Consider the following 17,264-nt stretch of genomic DNA (forward strand, 5'->3'; position numbering starts at 1 on the left):
TGTAAACATAGCAAGAACTAGTTAAAATTGCATAAAAACTCCAGTGCTACTGACCTTTATTCTAGATGGTTGATAAATTAACTACAAAAGTCATGAAGGGAAGTATCTCTGGGTTAGAAAGTTCTAGTAAGCCAAAATATTAGCCACTGATTTGAAAACATATAGTTGTTTCCTTTCCACCAAGGAAGCATAAGGATTACTATTTTGAGATAACATTTGGAGTAATCAGATTCTAATCATAAAGCATTCATTCTGCTTTTTCACAAAGTTCTCACAGATCCACAAAAACCCTGCCTGTCCATATGATTATTTTTAAAAATTGGTAATATTGATAAACGTACTGGAGAGCAACACTAGATATGCTTAGCTGGGGCATATATTCCCCAGATTCATTCTGAGGTTTGAATAACTCCCTTAAGAAGTCAATTGGGAAACTTACTCAAAATATTATACTAAAATTCACATGAGATACTAGGTTTATTCAAACACCTGGAAAACAATTAACAAAGCTTTTGGCAAAAAATAAACACCCTAAAAAAGACTGAAGTTATGGGAGTGTTACCCTCAGTTATTTATATAGTTCAAACACCAAAATCCACCTGAGGACAGATAAGAAATATTCTACTTAGAAAGGAAAAAGAGAAAAGACAACAACATTCAACTCTCAACAGAGCCCCAGGAGATCATGACTCTTACTTTTTTATTACTCAGTGTCCCAGTTACAGAAATATGTGCAACAATAAAAATGAAATGGATCAAACTGTAGTTACACTGAAATAAACAGGACTGGTAAACTTTATCTGTGGCAAGCATACCTACTGTGACTAGCTGAGCATAAGAGATCTAAATTTGTTCAGCTAACAAAGGATTTTTTTATTTTTTTTTTTCTAATAATCTACTGGTCTTGCAAAAAGAATATAGCAGCTCAAAAGCAAGCTGAGTTTGCCTTTCCTCAAGCATCACCAGCAGAAATACAAATCCAGCAGCCCACATGTTCTTTGTTTCTTTCAGCGGAGGTGGCAGAAACACAAGTCTGTTGCAGGAAAAAAAAAAATAAATAAAGGGGAAGAGGGACTCAGAGCTCTCAGCACATTTCCTTCTCCTCTGTGCTGTTCTGCAAGGTTAACGGGACCAAACGTTAGCCTAACTGGATCCAGAGGACTTCAAACATTAATGTTCCACACCATAAAAGTGTCTTTCCCTCAGCCTCAGGGGGAAGTCAGTGATAAAATCAGGAGTCTTAAGCTTTATTTCTAAGTGCTTTGCTTTGTAATATACCTCAGCAAACAGAGAAAACATGAGTATGAGGTGAATTTCTCTTTATGCAAGCATTTTAAGCTTATCAATAAGTAAGCTTATCTATAAATAAGCTGGCAGAATATAGCAGAAAGTCACTTACCCCTTAACTAGTTCAACTGCAATAAAATCATTGCCGTCACCACTGTTAAAGAGGATGAACCCATCAGCTGAGGTGGTCTTGAACTGAAAGAAGAGGTGCATGGATGTATAAGCCTGCAAAGTGGCCAAGCTCAGGTAACTGCTCTTGGTCTTGAACGTCACAGGGTCAGCTATAATGTTGCGGAGACCAAAGCGTGCTTTCAGCTCACAATAGTCAATGTCACCATTCTTGCATAGGTCAATATAGAGCATCCCGTTGAACATGAGGCTCTGGAGGTGGCCAATAAAGCTGGAGGGGATGACAGAGATATAGCGTTTCTCCGTCATGATCCCCGTCTCGATGTTGTGGAACTCTAAGCGGGTGTGATCACCAACCATTGTGCCTGAAGGACAGAAACAAGGAGGAACATGCAGAAAGCCCAGAGGTCAGTAACAGGTTATATGGAGATTTTCACCCTTCACTTTCCAGACTAATAGCAGTACTTAGTCCTATCTGATCACAGTTCAGCAGCTTGCATAGACTCATGGTGGAGAGTCTAGCAGTTGCCAAAACCTGTCAGAAGAGAGAAGACAGGACTAAAGGGTCACGGGCAGCCGGCTCTGTATTTTTCCCTTTGATTCACAGACTTTCTGGTCTGCAAAGAAGACTAGATCTTTCCCTTAAAGATCCAGTGATCCAACAGTCCATCTGCCAAACAACTCAGACTTCTGAAACAACTCTGACAAGTGTGATTCCTGAAAACACTCAATAAACAAATTCATATAAAAAGAGCAGAATAAGAAGCAAGAGCACTCATCAACCTGCTAGTATTTATCCCATTCTTCTCTGCTGGTGCCTGATATTATTCCTCATTTCAGGGGCATGACAAGAGGGAAACACACAAGAACATAACAGGCAAAGTGCCCTCCATGTATTTAAGTCATCAACACACCACTTGGGCTATTTTTCAAATTTTGACGGATTTTAACCTCTCAATTAAAACATTCAGTATACCAACTATGTTAGACTACTCTTGAAGCATATTTCAGTAAGTGTGCAGACACAGAAGCCACACAGACAGATGAAATACAACAGTATGATAAAAGACTAGTTTGAGTAAAAGTTGGGCAACACCAGAATGAAAACCATCACAACCTTATTTTAGTGCCCTACAGTTCTTCATTAAGATAGTTTTAACTATTTGGTCACACAAACAAGTAGCCCTTCTACACATTTACTATACAACAAGAGTAATAATAAATTCACTACTTACTCCATATTTAATTGTTTTTTCATCATTCAATATACAACCATCGTTCAAACTCAGCTGGAAATATGCCATTATTTTTTCTGTGGTGTTGTATTGAGTTTACATGGTGAGGTGCTGCCCATGCAGTCACTGCAGAAGCCTCTGTGAGGAGAGGCCAGGGCTGCCCCATGCCAGACAAAACAGGTACCAGCAGCTCCAGCCCATCCACCGCAGGGCACAGCTGAACCCCTCAGCCAAGGTGGTGGCACCTCTGGAAAAGTGTATGTAAGAAAGAGCCAAATGCTGCTCGTCGGCAAGGAAAAAAGGGAAAACAAAGCAAAATAAAGACTCTACAAACACCAAGCTCAGAAAAAGAGGATAGGGAGGAGGTGCTCCACATACCACAGTGGAAATTCTCCAGCAGCCCATGGAGAAGACCACAGTGGAGCAGACACCCACACTGCAGCCTGTGGAGGACCCCCATACTAGAACAGGTGGCTATTTCCTGAAGGAACTGCATCCGATGGAGACCCTACACTAAAGGAGGTTTTCCTCACAGCCTGTGGAGAGGACCCATGCTGGAGCACTTCATGAAGGACTATTGCCCATGGGAAGGACCCACACTGAAGCAGAGGAAAAGTGTGAGGAGGAAGGAGCCACAGAGAGGAGCTGTTACGGACAGACCACAGCCACTATTCCCCACCCCCTGCACTATTGGGCCGGGGGAAGGTAAAAGAGTCAGAAATGAAAGAGCAAACCTGAGAAAAGGAGAGGGTCAGGGATGGTGCTTTACTTTTTGTCCTTTGTTTCTCATCACCTAACTCTATTTTTAATTGGCAATAAATTAATTTTCCCCAAGTCAAGTCTGTTTTGTCCATGACAGAAATGGGTACGTGATTTCCCTATCTTTATCCTGAACCATGAGTCTTCTCTATCCTATTTTCTCCCCTGTCCTGTTGGGGAGAGGGAGTGAGAGAGCAGCTGGGTGGGTGTCTGGCAGCCAGCCATGGTCAACCCACAAGTTCAGCAGCACAGTATGAAAATTATCCTCAAATATTCACTTCAGCTTCTACCAGTCCTGCAAGATTAAGGAATATTAGTTTCAGTTTTATATACACAAAGCTGGGGAACAAAGAAATCAACATATATAGCTTTGGATATAAAAAAATAAGTATTTGGCAACTTTGGAGCATTCACTGGTTTTGAGGTTCAGTACCGCTGGAAATAAGAGCTTATATTGGGTTTGCATGGCAAGGTTTTGGTAGTGAGGACACTACAGAGGTGGCTTCTGCTCAAAGCTGCTTGAAGCTTCCCCTCTGTCTGACAGAACCGCTGCCAGTCGGCTCCAGGACAGACCTGCTGCTGGCCAAGGCTGAGCCCATCAGCGGCAGTGGTAGCACCTCTGGGATAACATATTTAAGAAGGTGAAAAAACTGCTGCACAGCGAGAGCAGCTGGAGAGAGAAGTGACAATGTGTGAGAGCAACAACTATGCAGACACCAGGGTCAGTGAAGGAGGAGGGCAGGAGGTGCTTCAGGCCCCAAACAGAGATTCCCCTGCAGCCTGTGGTGCAGCCCATGGTGAGGCCAGCTGTCCCCTGCAGCCCATGGTGGTCCATGTTGCTGGAGCTGTCTGTTCCAGAAGGACTGCACACCACGGAAGGGACTACATTGGAGCAGTTCAGGAAGAACTGCACCCTGTAGGAAGAACTCACATTGGAGAAGTTCCTGGAGGACTGTCTCCTGTGAGATGGACCTCCTGCTGGAGCAGGGGAAGAGTGTGAGAAGTCCTCTTGAGAAGAAAGGAGCAGCAGAAATGATGTGTGATGAACTGACCACAACCACCATTGCCCACCCTTGTGCCACTGAGGGGGGAAGAGATAGATAAAATAATGAATACAGTTGAGCCTGGGAAGAAGAGGGAGGGGTGGGGGAAAGGTGTTTTTAAGATTTGGGTTTATGTCGTATTATCTGACTCCAATTTGATCAGTAATAAATTAAATTACTTTTTCCTCCAAGTTGAGTGTCTTTCGCCTGCGACAGTAACTGCTGAATGATCTCCCTGTCCTTTATTCTGACCCATGAGCCTTTCATTATATTTCACCTCCCCTGTCGAGCTGAGCAGGGGAGTGATAGAGTGGCTTTGGTGGGCACCTGGCATCCAGACAGGGCCAACTCACCACAGAACCACAGTCCCAAATGAGTACCCCCAAAAAAGGACAGGTACAAGTACTGACCAACTGTGAAAGATCTGACTTAAGTGACTTATCCAGCTTTCCACAGGAGCTAAGGTAGAAAAGTCAGTTCCTCTGGGCTGTATTCACATGCCTTACACAGAGGTCTCTTTCCTCTTTTTTTACCATACTATGTCTCATTCACTACAGATTTGTCAAAGGAGATCTCAAAAGGAAGCACGTCTTTTAATATAAAGGTCTATGTCAACCAATTTGCTGTATCATCTTTTCTTAAAGTAAGCGGAGAAGCAAAACTCCTATGAAAAAAGGACAGCAGCAAATATGAAATTAGACAGCATCAAAATGCATATAAACACAGAACTATCTACTTTCAACTTTTCCCTACTTTTGCATGTTTCCTTACTTACCCTTCTAGCATGTTGCAAATATAATTACTGCATAGGTAAAGTCCTTTGTTTTAGAAGGTTTTACAAAGGAAACAGCAAGACTACCTGTTGGTCCCTCCGTGTCTAATAACATTCTGATATGCTGGTCAAATTCAATCATGCTTAAGAACAGAAGGGTCAAAAAGTATTTAAATTCATACTAGTTTTGAGAAATATTGACACCTGGATAAAGACCAGAATAAAAGTTTCCAGTTCACTATAGACAGACCAAATTCAGCAATAATATCCTGCCTGAATGCATCTGCTGGTGCGTCAGCGTATATACACAGCTCTTGACTAGTGACTGCAAGAGGTATTTCTGAGTCACTGGGATTATACCTGGGAGCCTCGCTGATCACCATGGCAAAGTCCAGGACAAACTCCTCTTTTAATTCCCCCAGGTCATATTAACAGCAACTTAAAAGCTTTCTCACATTTTATACTATCTCCTGAAATCTCCTAGCATTTCTCACCTAAACAGTTCCTGGTTGCTAAAAGCCAAAATCAAAAAGATATATTAATAGGCCTTTCAAGATTTTTCCTACTACTTGCAATATCCCTTTTTTTTTTTTCCTGTTGGGGACAGAATAAAAGCTAAGAACATAAAGTACTTGGATGATACACCCTGGCTTGTGGTATATAAAGAGTTGGATTAAATGAACTGATGGTCTCTTTCTTGTTTTAGAACTCTTGAAACATTGGAATATTCTGAACTCGCTTCTCATGATCCTGTACAAAGCACAATTTTTCAGTTTATACTTAGTCCAAATGTGATCAAGTTTTTGTAAAAACAGCAAAAAAGTATATTGTTAGAAAAAATGTTTTCAAGTACCTATTCCAAATACAAAGAGAGAATATCATACAAACCAATCTTTCTTTTTCACTTATTCCCAATTTTAGCAGTGGATTTAAATTTAGAGACAATTATACGAAGACCATTGACATGGAAAGCTTCAACCCAAGCAGATACAGCTGGAAAAATTCACAAGCAGCTACAAAGAGTCACATATTTCTGACTATTCAGAAACTCAAGAGCTGAACTCAAATGCAAACGTTTTCAAATCCTGAATGAGTTCTTTACCAGAAATAATAATATTTTAGTTTGAAAAATGCCAGTTCACAGGAATCAAAACTGTATATGGAAAACTTTGTTTAGACAAACCATCTCAACTCTGCTACCATGATTGTTACAGGCTTTTTCAGTTTTAGTATTAGCAACTGAAAAATTCTGATTTTTCCAAACCAGAAGAATTATACGTTCTTAAAAATAAAATAAAATTTAAAAATCACTTTAAAAAAATCCCACTTCTTTAGTTCAAAATATTAGAAAAATAAAACGTAGATATGTAAAGGACCAAGAACAAGAAAATTCCTCTCCTTAGCTCTTATATCCTTAGATAAGAAGTTGTTGCTGGACTAAGAAAGAAAAGCCAGGCCTGTGAAATCTGGAGTATGCTGGGACAGGGAACCCAAAAATAGAGGGCATTAGAAACGGAGGGAGGTTAGAATTTTAGAAAAGGTGAAAAATCAGAAAACTGAGACTGGCTTAAGAGAAATAGAACAGCCATAGCTGTAATAGTGCAGAAAGTTAAGAGTAGTTCAGTGGAAAGCTGAAAAGGATATGACAATACAAGATCAAAACCAGGGCAGAAATGTATCTTCTTAAAGAGAAATCATGGAGTAGAATCCAGTATTTTCTAATCTCATTAACTGTCAGCCTCGTCTGCAGAGTTCTACAATTCCTCACTGTGCTCTGTAGGGAGCTTGTAACTACTACAGTGATCATCAGCTCTTTAGTTCAAATGGTGGCAGACAGAAAAGACTCCAGAGGTATTTGGGTGCTTGCAAGATGTTGTAGGGAGGAATACGACTGCTACATTTGTGTCTCATTTAGCACTGGTGGTCCGATCTCTGTTCTGAGGCGGGCCGGGGCGAGCGGGAAATGTGGGAGGAGGGGGTTGTGATTAAGCAGCAAAATGCCGTCCAGAGAAACTGAATTCTCTCTCCCTTAGATGTCCTGCAGGAACCCAAGTCAGTTACTTCATCACAAATTTTTCACAGGTGTTCATTAACTGTCTAGATCTAATTCTCCAAGTAGGAGGGTTGAGCTAATTTATGGGAACAAATTTACAGACATACTGAATATTTGTGCGTGCAAATGACTGAAAAATCATGCCAAATTGGTACCAAATACATCCAACTTTAATATGGTGCCTTGTTCCCCAACCTGTAAAATGGGAAAAGGCACCTACTCCATATAACATAGACATGGGAATAAATCCAATTATAGCTTCTTAGTTCTATATAAACATATTGATGAGTACTACACGACACACAAAGAAAAAAAAAAAGCAAAATGACAACAAACAAACAAACAAAAAAAACAGCTCTATATTTAGAGCAAAATTTAGTTGGCGTGCATTGTTCCAAATAAGCAATAAGAAAGAAGGCAGCAATCAAAGAGGCTGTTTATCTTTACCGGGAACCAAATTTAGACTTCTGATCTATGCTTAAAGACAGCAAGAATCCTGTGGAAAAATCTATGCGACCACACCATTGAAGACTACATCATCTGCTCAAGTGGGATGCAGATTGCACAGAAAATCTTAACTCTGGCTTTTCTGACTTTTGACTTTGCCATGGTCACATTATTTTAACAGATATTTTTAGATATAATGAATCTTTAATTATGTAATTCATATACATATGCACATCCTATTTTAGTATAGGATTGTATCATTATTATTTATAAACTCAGTTTCACGAAAAAGAGACTTCAAAAAAAACAGATGGCTTTTTGGGAACTGAGTTGGTAATGCAGAGAGTGCCATCTCATGGTGCTTGCTAAAAAAGCATATCCAGAAGAATTGTTCTGCTTAAATGCAGAAGTAAACACCATGAAATATTTACCAGCATGTATCACTAATTCAGAAAGTTCCTTCTTAAATAAAATTTAATTTTCCTAAAAGCTAATGTTGACTAAGCCTCTGTCAATTCCAACAAGGAAAGGGAAAGATTCTTCTTTCATATGCTTCTAATTCTCTTCTCCAAATTCTCAACGTATATAGCACAGCATACATTTGTTCAGAGATAAAATATATATCAAGTAATTTTCCTGCTAACTCACTTTTTTGGTCTTATTTCAAAATCCCAATTTACAGCTTTCCAAATAATCTCATTACTATGTTACTTAAAATTAATTGCGTTCACACAGTAGAAAATAACTTTTTACAGAGATAGGACACAGTATTCTGGCACTGCCTGTGCCAGCCGTCCCTTCCAGTTGCCTTCCAAGCAGAGCCTTCAGACTGCCGGTGTTTTTCTCAAAAGCCCAGTTCCTGCAGTTATGTCAAACCACGAGACTTTTAGACCCTCAAACAAAGAGAAATAGGTTTCTGGCTCTTGCAGCTGTGGGGAAATGGACCAGAAAAATATCACCTCTAAAATTTTGTAATGAAAAAAAGAATCAGTCTAAAGTAGTTTGATTATGTCAATGTAAATCTCATAACTTGGAGGACACCAGCTTTCCTGAGTGATCGATCTTTTCTTCCTCCTTTCAACTACATTTCTCTACAGAAAGAGGCAGAAGCTCAAAAAGCTGTCAGGAAATGCAGGAAAATTAAAAAAAAAAAAAAAAAAAAAAAAAAAAAAAAAAAAAAGGACTGACACAGACTATGTTATGTGATATGATACACTCCTGTGAGTCAGCATCCTCCCTAACCTCTAAAACAAAGTTGGGAACAAACTGCTCTATTTGTTTTTTTCTTCTGTATGGCTCTGAGCCATGAGTGCAGGAACTTGAAACAAAAATCCAGCAGAGACAGAAAGCCATATTCTCTAACACAACTGTCAAATGCAGGTTTATCATCAACAAAATGTTTGTTCCAATTAAAGGTTTAGACAGCCTTGGTTTTGATTCCACAGCATTGGAAACTGCCACATTTGCAGCTCAGGAACGAGGCCGACTCACAGTGTACCCCAAATATTGCCTGGCATGAGAGAGAGTGCTCTTTAGCACCTCTGCATCCCTGCGTATGCGCAAGCTCATCTGTACCCTAAATCCCGTATTTCATATCATTGTATTGTTACAGAAGTTTCTGGTGCTGGCTAAGAACAGTTAGTCTCTCAGAACTGAGCATTAATTTTCAACATAGCAACACTAAATATACAAGTAGTAATGGGGGTGGAGGGGAGGGTATGGAAATGATACACACAAGAACAGGGAGAAGAGGAGACTAGGGACACAGATACAAAGATAATGACAAAAAGCATACATCACACTTACCCTCAGCAACATCATCATCCACCATCAGCTTGAGGCTCTTTCCTCGCCGAACTACCCGGACAGTGTGCCACTCATTGTCATTGAGCTTCTGCCCAGCATAAAGAGTTTCAGGTCCCTTGCCTGGGGATGGTGATAGGTACAACAGTTAAAGCCAGACCCCCAGTCAGTTTAGTATTTGCTCAATGGGAAAAGTCACCAAAATCAACCTGGTGTGATACAGACTGGCAGACTGTGTAGGTGTATTATGACCTGTAATCAGCCCTCACACCCACACTTTCCCAGCACAGATGGAAGTCAGGGTCAGAAACTCTCCCACTAGGTGAAGTGCCTTCCTCTGCAGAGCCCAGAGGCCACACACACTTAAAACAGGGATAGAAATCTCTCTTGTGCTATGGTATTAATTTCCAAACGTCATATTGTACAAGGCACTGCAGTATTAGAAAAACAAGTTGGTGACAGAAGCATCTCTACAGTGAAGCCATTACAAGAGAATTTTGCTCTCCTAAGAACTGGATTTACAACAGCCCCAGGGTCCTTGGGATTCTTTCCAAAGTTAATTGCATTGGTCTCTCAACACTTAGATATCAAACACCAGGTTGGTTTCAGTATTAAAAAAAGAAAAAAAGCCCCCGAAAACATACACACACCCCCGGCCCCCCCAACCTCAAGCTCCACCCCCCCAAAAGAATATCTATTAAAAAAAAAAAATAAAACCATAGGAAGACAACCACTCACCAACCTGGCTGATTGCTCTAAGGTTCTTTGGCAAAGCAGCCTGGCTATAAGGTGCTTACTTCACCCCCCGAATTACAGGTCAAAAGGGAAAGAAGAGCCCTTTTTCTCCAAAAGGTAAAAACCACAGTTGCCCTTGTAAACAATGCTCCTGGGAAAACAGCATTAGTGCTACCCATGTTTGTCCAGTTTTGCTGCTCACCCATCACAGTTGATAGGAAATTACTTAAAACATTAATTGTTTCGATTCCAGGACTGGAACAACTCATTCATTTCAAACAGTACATGAAATTGAATAACAGCGTGTGATAAAAGCATCCATGCTCATTTCAGTACAGTACTAGAGTGCTTTTTGACAGAGGATTATAAGAGAAATGCAGAATAAGGACAGCAGAACTTGTTGCACATCAGATCTGGTCCCACTGAACCCAAGAAAGAAAATGCAACACACATTGGAGATACTAAAAGAGACAGGAGAGGAAAAACAAGAGGTACTGCTACAGCTCAGCATACTGCATTGGTGAAACTAATACCAGACATGCAAGTTATGTCTCTGTGTTTGTTCACAACACAAGCCAATCAATCTTTTTATTCAGATAGTGCACAAACAGCATTTATTCTGTCCAGTTTTCAATGGACTAGTTACATAACACAGAATAAAATCTGATACATGTCTTCAGGTGAAACTCTGCACAAGGGGGTGGACTGACTCTGATCTGTGTCATGTAAAAGTAGCATATTCCATAGTGAGACAGAAGTGAAGCAAGGTGTGGGAATAATATCTAAGGACTTTACATAGTCCACAGTATGCACACTGCAACATTAGAGTCAGTAATTGCTTTTTACGGAGGGGGAACACGGGCAAAGAACGTGGTGTCCTATTCAGGTAGGATATAACATGTAGCAAGGGAACCCTATGGAAGAAGACCAAAGAAAAATTAATATTCTCTTATTTCTCTTAAAATAAATATGTGTTTAATATCCTTTCAAATAAAGCCCATTCCGAGCCAATTTTACCATAGAGCAAAGGAAAAAAGTGTTTTTCTATAGTTACCTGACAAATAAGAGTCATTCTTGGATTAAAAGGACAGTCATATATTGCAGTTACAGAGAATATCTCAATGGGAGAAACTCATAAGCTCTGCAGTTCCTCACCCATATGCCAAAGTCATCTGTACTATGCATGTAAATCCAGCTGTATAAGGTAGCCAGGATCATGGCCAGAAAGCATATGTTCTTTGGAACCAGACAATCAGAACTCTATTAAATACAGTCCAAGAAAGTTATGCTAGATTTACATCAGCGAGCGAGTACATTTTATCCCAGAGCATATATCACAAAATGATGTCTCTGGATGGCAACAAAATTATTGCCTTCATCAAAATACACTGCACCGGTTACTGTAGTTCCACACGGCCACTTCCCAGATAGGAAGACAAAGGAGTTTGTCTGGATCTGTGTATTTTTATAATGTCACCTGAAAGCATGGGGCGGGATGGAATAAGGGGGCAGCAAATACTTTGTAAAACATTCTTTTCCACAGGCCTAGAGCTATGGAGGGCCCAGCCAAGAGAAAGACTCAGATATGCTGACTTTGCTCAGCTGCCAACACAACACTTTCTAGGCAGTAGTTCTGTGTTGAACAGGGTTGAGTAACTCAAAGTTGCTGACCTTCTAGTTCTTACATTTCAACCCTAGTCTGACAAAACAGGGGGCAGCCTAAATGAGCTGGTTTGGCTTTTCATTGCTATCTTGACACCCACTGTCACACTTCCAAAACAGAACTGTGACACCGACAGATGTTATCTGACTAGAGTTTCAGAAAACGTAGCTTAATCAATTCACAAATAAATTAGTAGGAAGTTTCAGCTTTCCAACTTCTTTATCCAAATGCATAAGGTTGTCTACAAATGAGATTACTATTTAGAAGTAATTGGTTAATAGTTTTGGCTAATACATTTGCAAATTAAGCACTGAGGATGCAGATTATTCCATGTTATCTAAATGCATGGCTTGATCAGCCAATTTAATATTTTGCCAGTAGGGGAAAAAAAAAAAAAAAAATAGGAGTTTTTAATCTTTTTCTTCACTCACAAACCTCCATTTTGTATGCAACAATGGACATTGGCTTCTTTTGGTAGGGTTACATGGATAACACTACATAGAAAAATTCAATACACAAGCATACTCAAGAGCATTCAGGTAAGTTTTTAAACCCAGACATATTGAAGTTAAAAAACCCCAAAGTGTCATACAAACATTATTTTATTCTATTTTCTTTGCAAGTGCTTTCCAGACATTTACACAGCCAGTGGGCTGACCTGAAAAGCAGAAAAATTGTCCCCCCCATTATTCATTTGCACACAGCCAGTTGAATCACTGCTCCCTGTGTAAGCTACCATTGAATTTCAAGTGGTTCCAGGAACTGTACAGAGAAGGACTCCTACATGAGGATGCTAAATTTCATTTTTTTGTTCATGATTACTACATGTGCTGTTACTATATAGACATCTATATGTGATCAGTTTTTAAAAGACAACTTGAAGATTCCCAATCCAACAGCTGCAGATACTGGGGAGAATAGGAAGGAAATGGGCCACATGTAGCAGAAGGATAATCTTCTCCCTTCTACCATCTCCTTGCCCAGTAAGACACTTCTGTGGTCTTGCAGCTGAACACACAGATATAAGTGTTTAGACCAAAGTCAATGGAGTTTTTGTTGTCCTGTAGGTGTGGGGTCTTTTGGTCATCTCAAGCTGCCTGTACCTGCATCACCCTTCAGCGAGAACAATCCAGAGGCAAGAGGAAGAAAAGTAGAAAGTCAGCTGGACAGAGAAAAAAGTCAAAGACTTATATCTTCCGTTTGTGCAACATTTTTTTGATGACAAAAGACAAAGAAAGATAAGGAACTCTTGCAGCAGTGTTACAAGCTGGATGCCTGGAAGCTATTTATACTATTAATACTTTTGATGAGAAGGCAGTTGAGTATTATGTAATTTTTCAATTTATTTAATTTTTATGAGTGATAAGAGTAAAAGACAACATAACAGGAGAAAGAATAAGAAAGCTTCTGCTATAGCAAGAACTTCATTGTTAGGCTGCCAGAGCATTAATCCTGTTGGTGTTTCCAGCCTTCTTGGTCAATCCATTCCCCTTCCTAATGTCCTCTAAGTAACTGTGTATCATGCAGAACTGATCACTACCTCTCATTTTCAAACTCAAACGAGGCAGACTAGCATGCATTACTTTAGTACTCTGAAGTGGCAAACACTACTTAATCAGAAGCAAACATCTCTCTCTCTAGCCTCCCCACATTCTGAAGATGAGCTGAGCTGCAGTTGAGGCTTCTGGAGCAACTATTACCTGATTCAGCTGCAGTGACTCCTCCTCATCCCCTCATCAATCCTTTGACACCTACTCAAAACTTGTGTGCCTATTGTTAATAAAAAAACCTAGTATATGCATTCAAATATGGAAGAACTCTTTCCAATCTGCCCAGGATGCCCCAATCATTATCTGTGTATCAAAGTTGCACTGTTGCTAACGAATAGCTTGACCCAAATAGAGTATATAAAAGTGCCAAGAATAGACGTGCCAAAGTATAAAGAATCAAAAAGTAGTTCACACCTTCTGAAAATGCCAAGTTGCTTCTCATCTGGCGCCCAAGAACCTGCTCATTTAGAACAAACAACTGGCCAAAGGGATGTAGTTAAAGCAATAGCTCTGAACACACGAGCTGTTATCCACCCTCAGGGGTTAACAGCACACAGAATTTCCCTCCTATGAAAGGCAAAGGAGACAGACAGTTAATCCCCTTCACCAGTTCCTCACAGGTGGATCAAAAAGTGTGCTTTTACCCTTGGTGCAAGCTGTCATTATGTGATCCATTAATACGATTAAAATGACCTTCATGAACCACAGCTATCTATATTATTGCGTCTTATCTAACATTACAGAAGAGGTCAAACATTCAAGTTTACAGAATGGCAAAAGAGATGACCAGAAAGGACATTGCCAGATTGATGAGAATGGAAAAGGCTCTTCCTCATTACAATTGCAACAATAAATAATTCTACAGTGATACAATAATGCTTTTTAGAGAAGACTCTTAGTAATAATAAAAAGGTTTTATCTGTTTTTTTTTTAAATATATATATAATTAAAATGCTCAGCTGTTATCTCAGCTTTGTTCAGTAGAAAGATATATTATTGTGCCTGTTTTATACAGGGCAAAATCCTTCAGGAATGCCAACAGTGTCTCAAAAGGCAGGGAGGCGCTGGGAAGGGGATGGTTCTTTGTACTTTTTTTTTTTTTTTTTTTGGGGGGGGTGGGGTGGGGAGGGGCATGTGGTGCACAGGGAACAGGGGACATTGGTTATTTTTACTTACACTTTTACAAAATAACCAGAGAAGTTATGATTCATTGCAAAAAACGCATGTGGACAGATTTGTAAAACTTGAGAATGAATCACAAGTCAAGCTGGACAGAGTCTCGCAAAACTTACAAGAAGCTGATTCACCCTATTTATACATTATTCAGCAATTTCTTACAGAATATTCAGACATGACTAGTACAACTACAGAGTGGAATTCTTCCTGTAGCCCTAACAGTGTGGCACAGAGGAGGGAAGTTATGAAGCCAATGTCCCACCAGTTTCTCATCCCCAATGCATTTAACAGTGCTTTGTATGATTGTCTTACACCTACAGACTATATAGTAATATTCGTGACAGAATTATGCATAGCTATGCAATATGGAAAATCTCTTATCTCATATTAAACACAGAATTATCTTTTCCATATACTGCATTTTCCGAAGATAGGTAGAAGATATTCTAGGTCCAAAGATATTCAGCCACAACTTCTACAAGCAGATTTGAACAGACAGGGAAAGGGGAAGAAACGGTTTTAAGGACAAAGATGCTGCCAATTATTCACACACCTTTATGGCTTCCTGATATGTAGTGAGTGCCTACAAGGAACAGGGATAACATGAGCATGGCTCAAAATTAGAGCTAGCAACTGCTCTGAAAACCTTAAATATCTCTGGTCCTGGTCGAATACAAGTTGGTAGCATAAATTTTGTTGGGTGTTTTCAGGCAGCACTAGTAGGGACAAAGTGTTTTAGGAAGGTCTTTTTCTTGACCAAGATCCACTGTCCAACTCCAGGAGCATTGTTAATTCCTAGGGAACAACTGGCAACCCCAGGCTCTCAGTACATTGTGGACATTTATGTAGATATCCCAGTCAAATCAACACATAGTCATATACATACACACTTGTTTTGCTCATATACAGGTTTTAGAATCCCCCTTTTCAAGACAATGTTAGCTGTCAACTAGGAATAAGCAGTTGCACTTCCCTACAGATAGTCAATACCTTCATCGGGAACCTTACCTGCACCAACCTTTCCGTTTCCTCAAGGAACAGGATCACTTCCACATACTACCCCATGTTAAACAAAACATAATAAACACTTACAAAACAAATGCTTTTAGCAGGGCTTACAGAAAAGTTATGTTTACAGCTTTACAGAGTGGCTTCATTGGGAAATCAATAAAGTTGAGCATGATTTATACCAGCCTACCCAGAAGCAAAGCTTAATTATTTATATCCATACAGCAATAAAAAGTGCATACATAAAATCATTTAAATACCCACAGAATCAATTAGTCTCACAAGTGCAAATAAGAACAGCCACCCCAAAAGCCAAACTAATCAAGTGCATGGAATTAACTCAGCAAATAAATGAAAAGTAGCAAGACCACTCCACTAGATCTCTTAGAAGCATATCCCAGTCTCCCTATAAACTTGACAAAAAATAAATTAAGGTGGGCCTAACTGTTTGGATACAATCTGTATTAAAATGCCTTTACAAAAATAAGAGTTCTTATTTAGAAAAAAAAAATATCGTTACTTGCTTTTTCTATAAATCCATGTAGCACCATATTGAATGACTGTTGCTTTCACTTACAGACATTCTAGACAATGGCTATATTAATGACTCAACATAAATTCAGGCAGCATTCAACATGATTGGAGCTTGTTCATACAGCTCTTAAATAAGACTTAGTGCAGAAACTACATTGTGCACCTTTTACCTGATGTGAATATAATTTGTGATTAAGAATAAAAAAGGAGACTATTTGATTGCACAAATTACACTTTTGTCTAGGTTTTTCCATCAAGGGCAGTGGGTTATTCTCCTTGTTTGACCCAATTTCACTGCTGCTGAATTTTAACACTTTTATAGACTACATAACTACTGTCTATCTCTACAGCAGAAATATTTTTAACAGATATCAGGAAAACATTTGTGCTAACAGAAAATTGATTCTCCCTGAGTCTTTAAATAGGAGATTACAATTTCAGCAAAAGGCTGTTTCAGTGCTTCTGAACAAAATTTTATTCTGACTTGGAAAACATTCTAAATGTTTCAACTTCAAGCTAAATGAAAAAGTTTTCAGTGTTCAAAAATAAAATGAAGGTTTTTATTATCTATTCAAGATATTACTAATTTTTAATGGTAATAGATCATTTCCCATTTCTATTGAGGTAGCTATATCCACTTCTAAAGAAAGGAATTTTATTTTGTATTCACAACTAGCTGGGAGGTCAAAAAAGGACACAGAAGTATGGGGAAAAAAAAAAATCAAGTATTCATGCTTTTAAAATTATGATTTACAACAGTTTAATTAAATTAACTAGAAAATTATTTAAGTCAGACTGGTTCTACCTTTGTTTTTAGATAGGGCTGGCACTGGAAACACTTCACATAGGATCAGAAGTATATGGCCTTCTGGTCAAACAGATCAGGGCAACAAAAGCTTCAGCGTAGGTATAAAGAACTCAGAAGCTGCTGTACTGTGATTCATCTACATTTTACCTAAGGAAATATTTGTACACACTAGATTTTCAGAGGGCAAAGCTCAAGAGAACAGTTAGTGCAAGCTGGGCAGCAAGGCAATCACAGAGCAGGTTCTGCTCCAGCGACTACAGAG

General features: G+C 39.3%; 1 protein-coding gene across 4 annotated transcripts in view; it reads right to left on the bottom strand.

The window, feature by feature from the left end:
• Nucleotides 1–17,264, bottom strand: part of NRXN3 (neurexin 3) — a gene marked incomplete at its 5' end in the record, with an annotated part of 972,314 nt that overhangs the window by 563,301 nt on the left and 391,749 nt on the right. For all 4 annotated transcript variants that reach the window (XM_082057637.1, XM_082057638.1, XM_082057640.1 and 1 more), the window contains 2 exons: nt 1,400–1,781; nt 9,532–9,651. In XM_082057637.1, coding sequence (XP_081913763.1) covers nt 1,400–1,781; nt 9,532–9,651 — 502 coding nt within the window. The remainder of the gene's footprint in view (nt 1–1,399; nt 1,782–9,531; nt 9,652–17,264) is intronic.

This window comes from Streptopelia decaocto (genome assembly GCF_964273445.1).
Source record: "Streptopelia decaocto genome assembly, chromosome: 7".
NCBI classification, from domain to species: Eukaryota; Metazoa; Chordata; class Aves; order Columbiformes; family Columbidae; genus Streptopelia; species Streptopelia decaocto.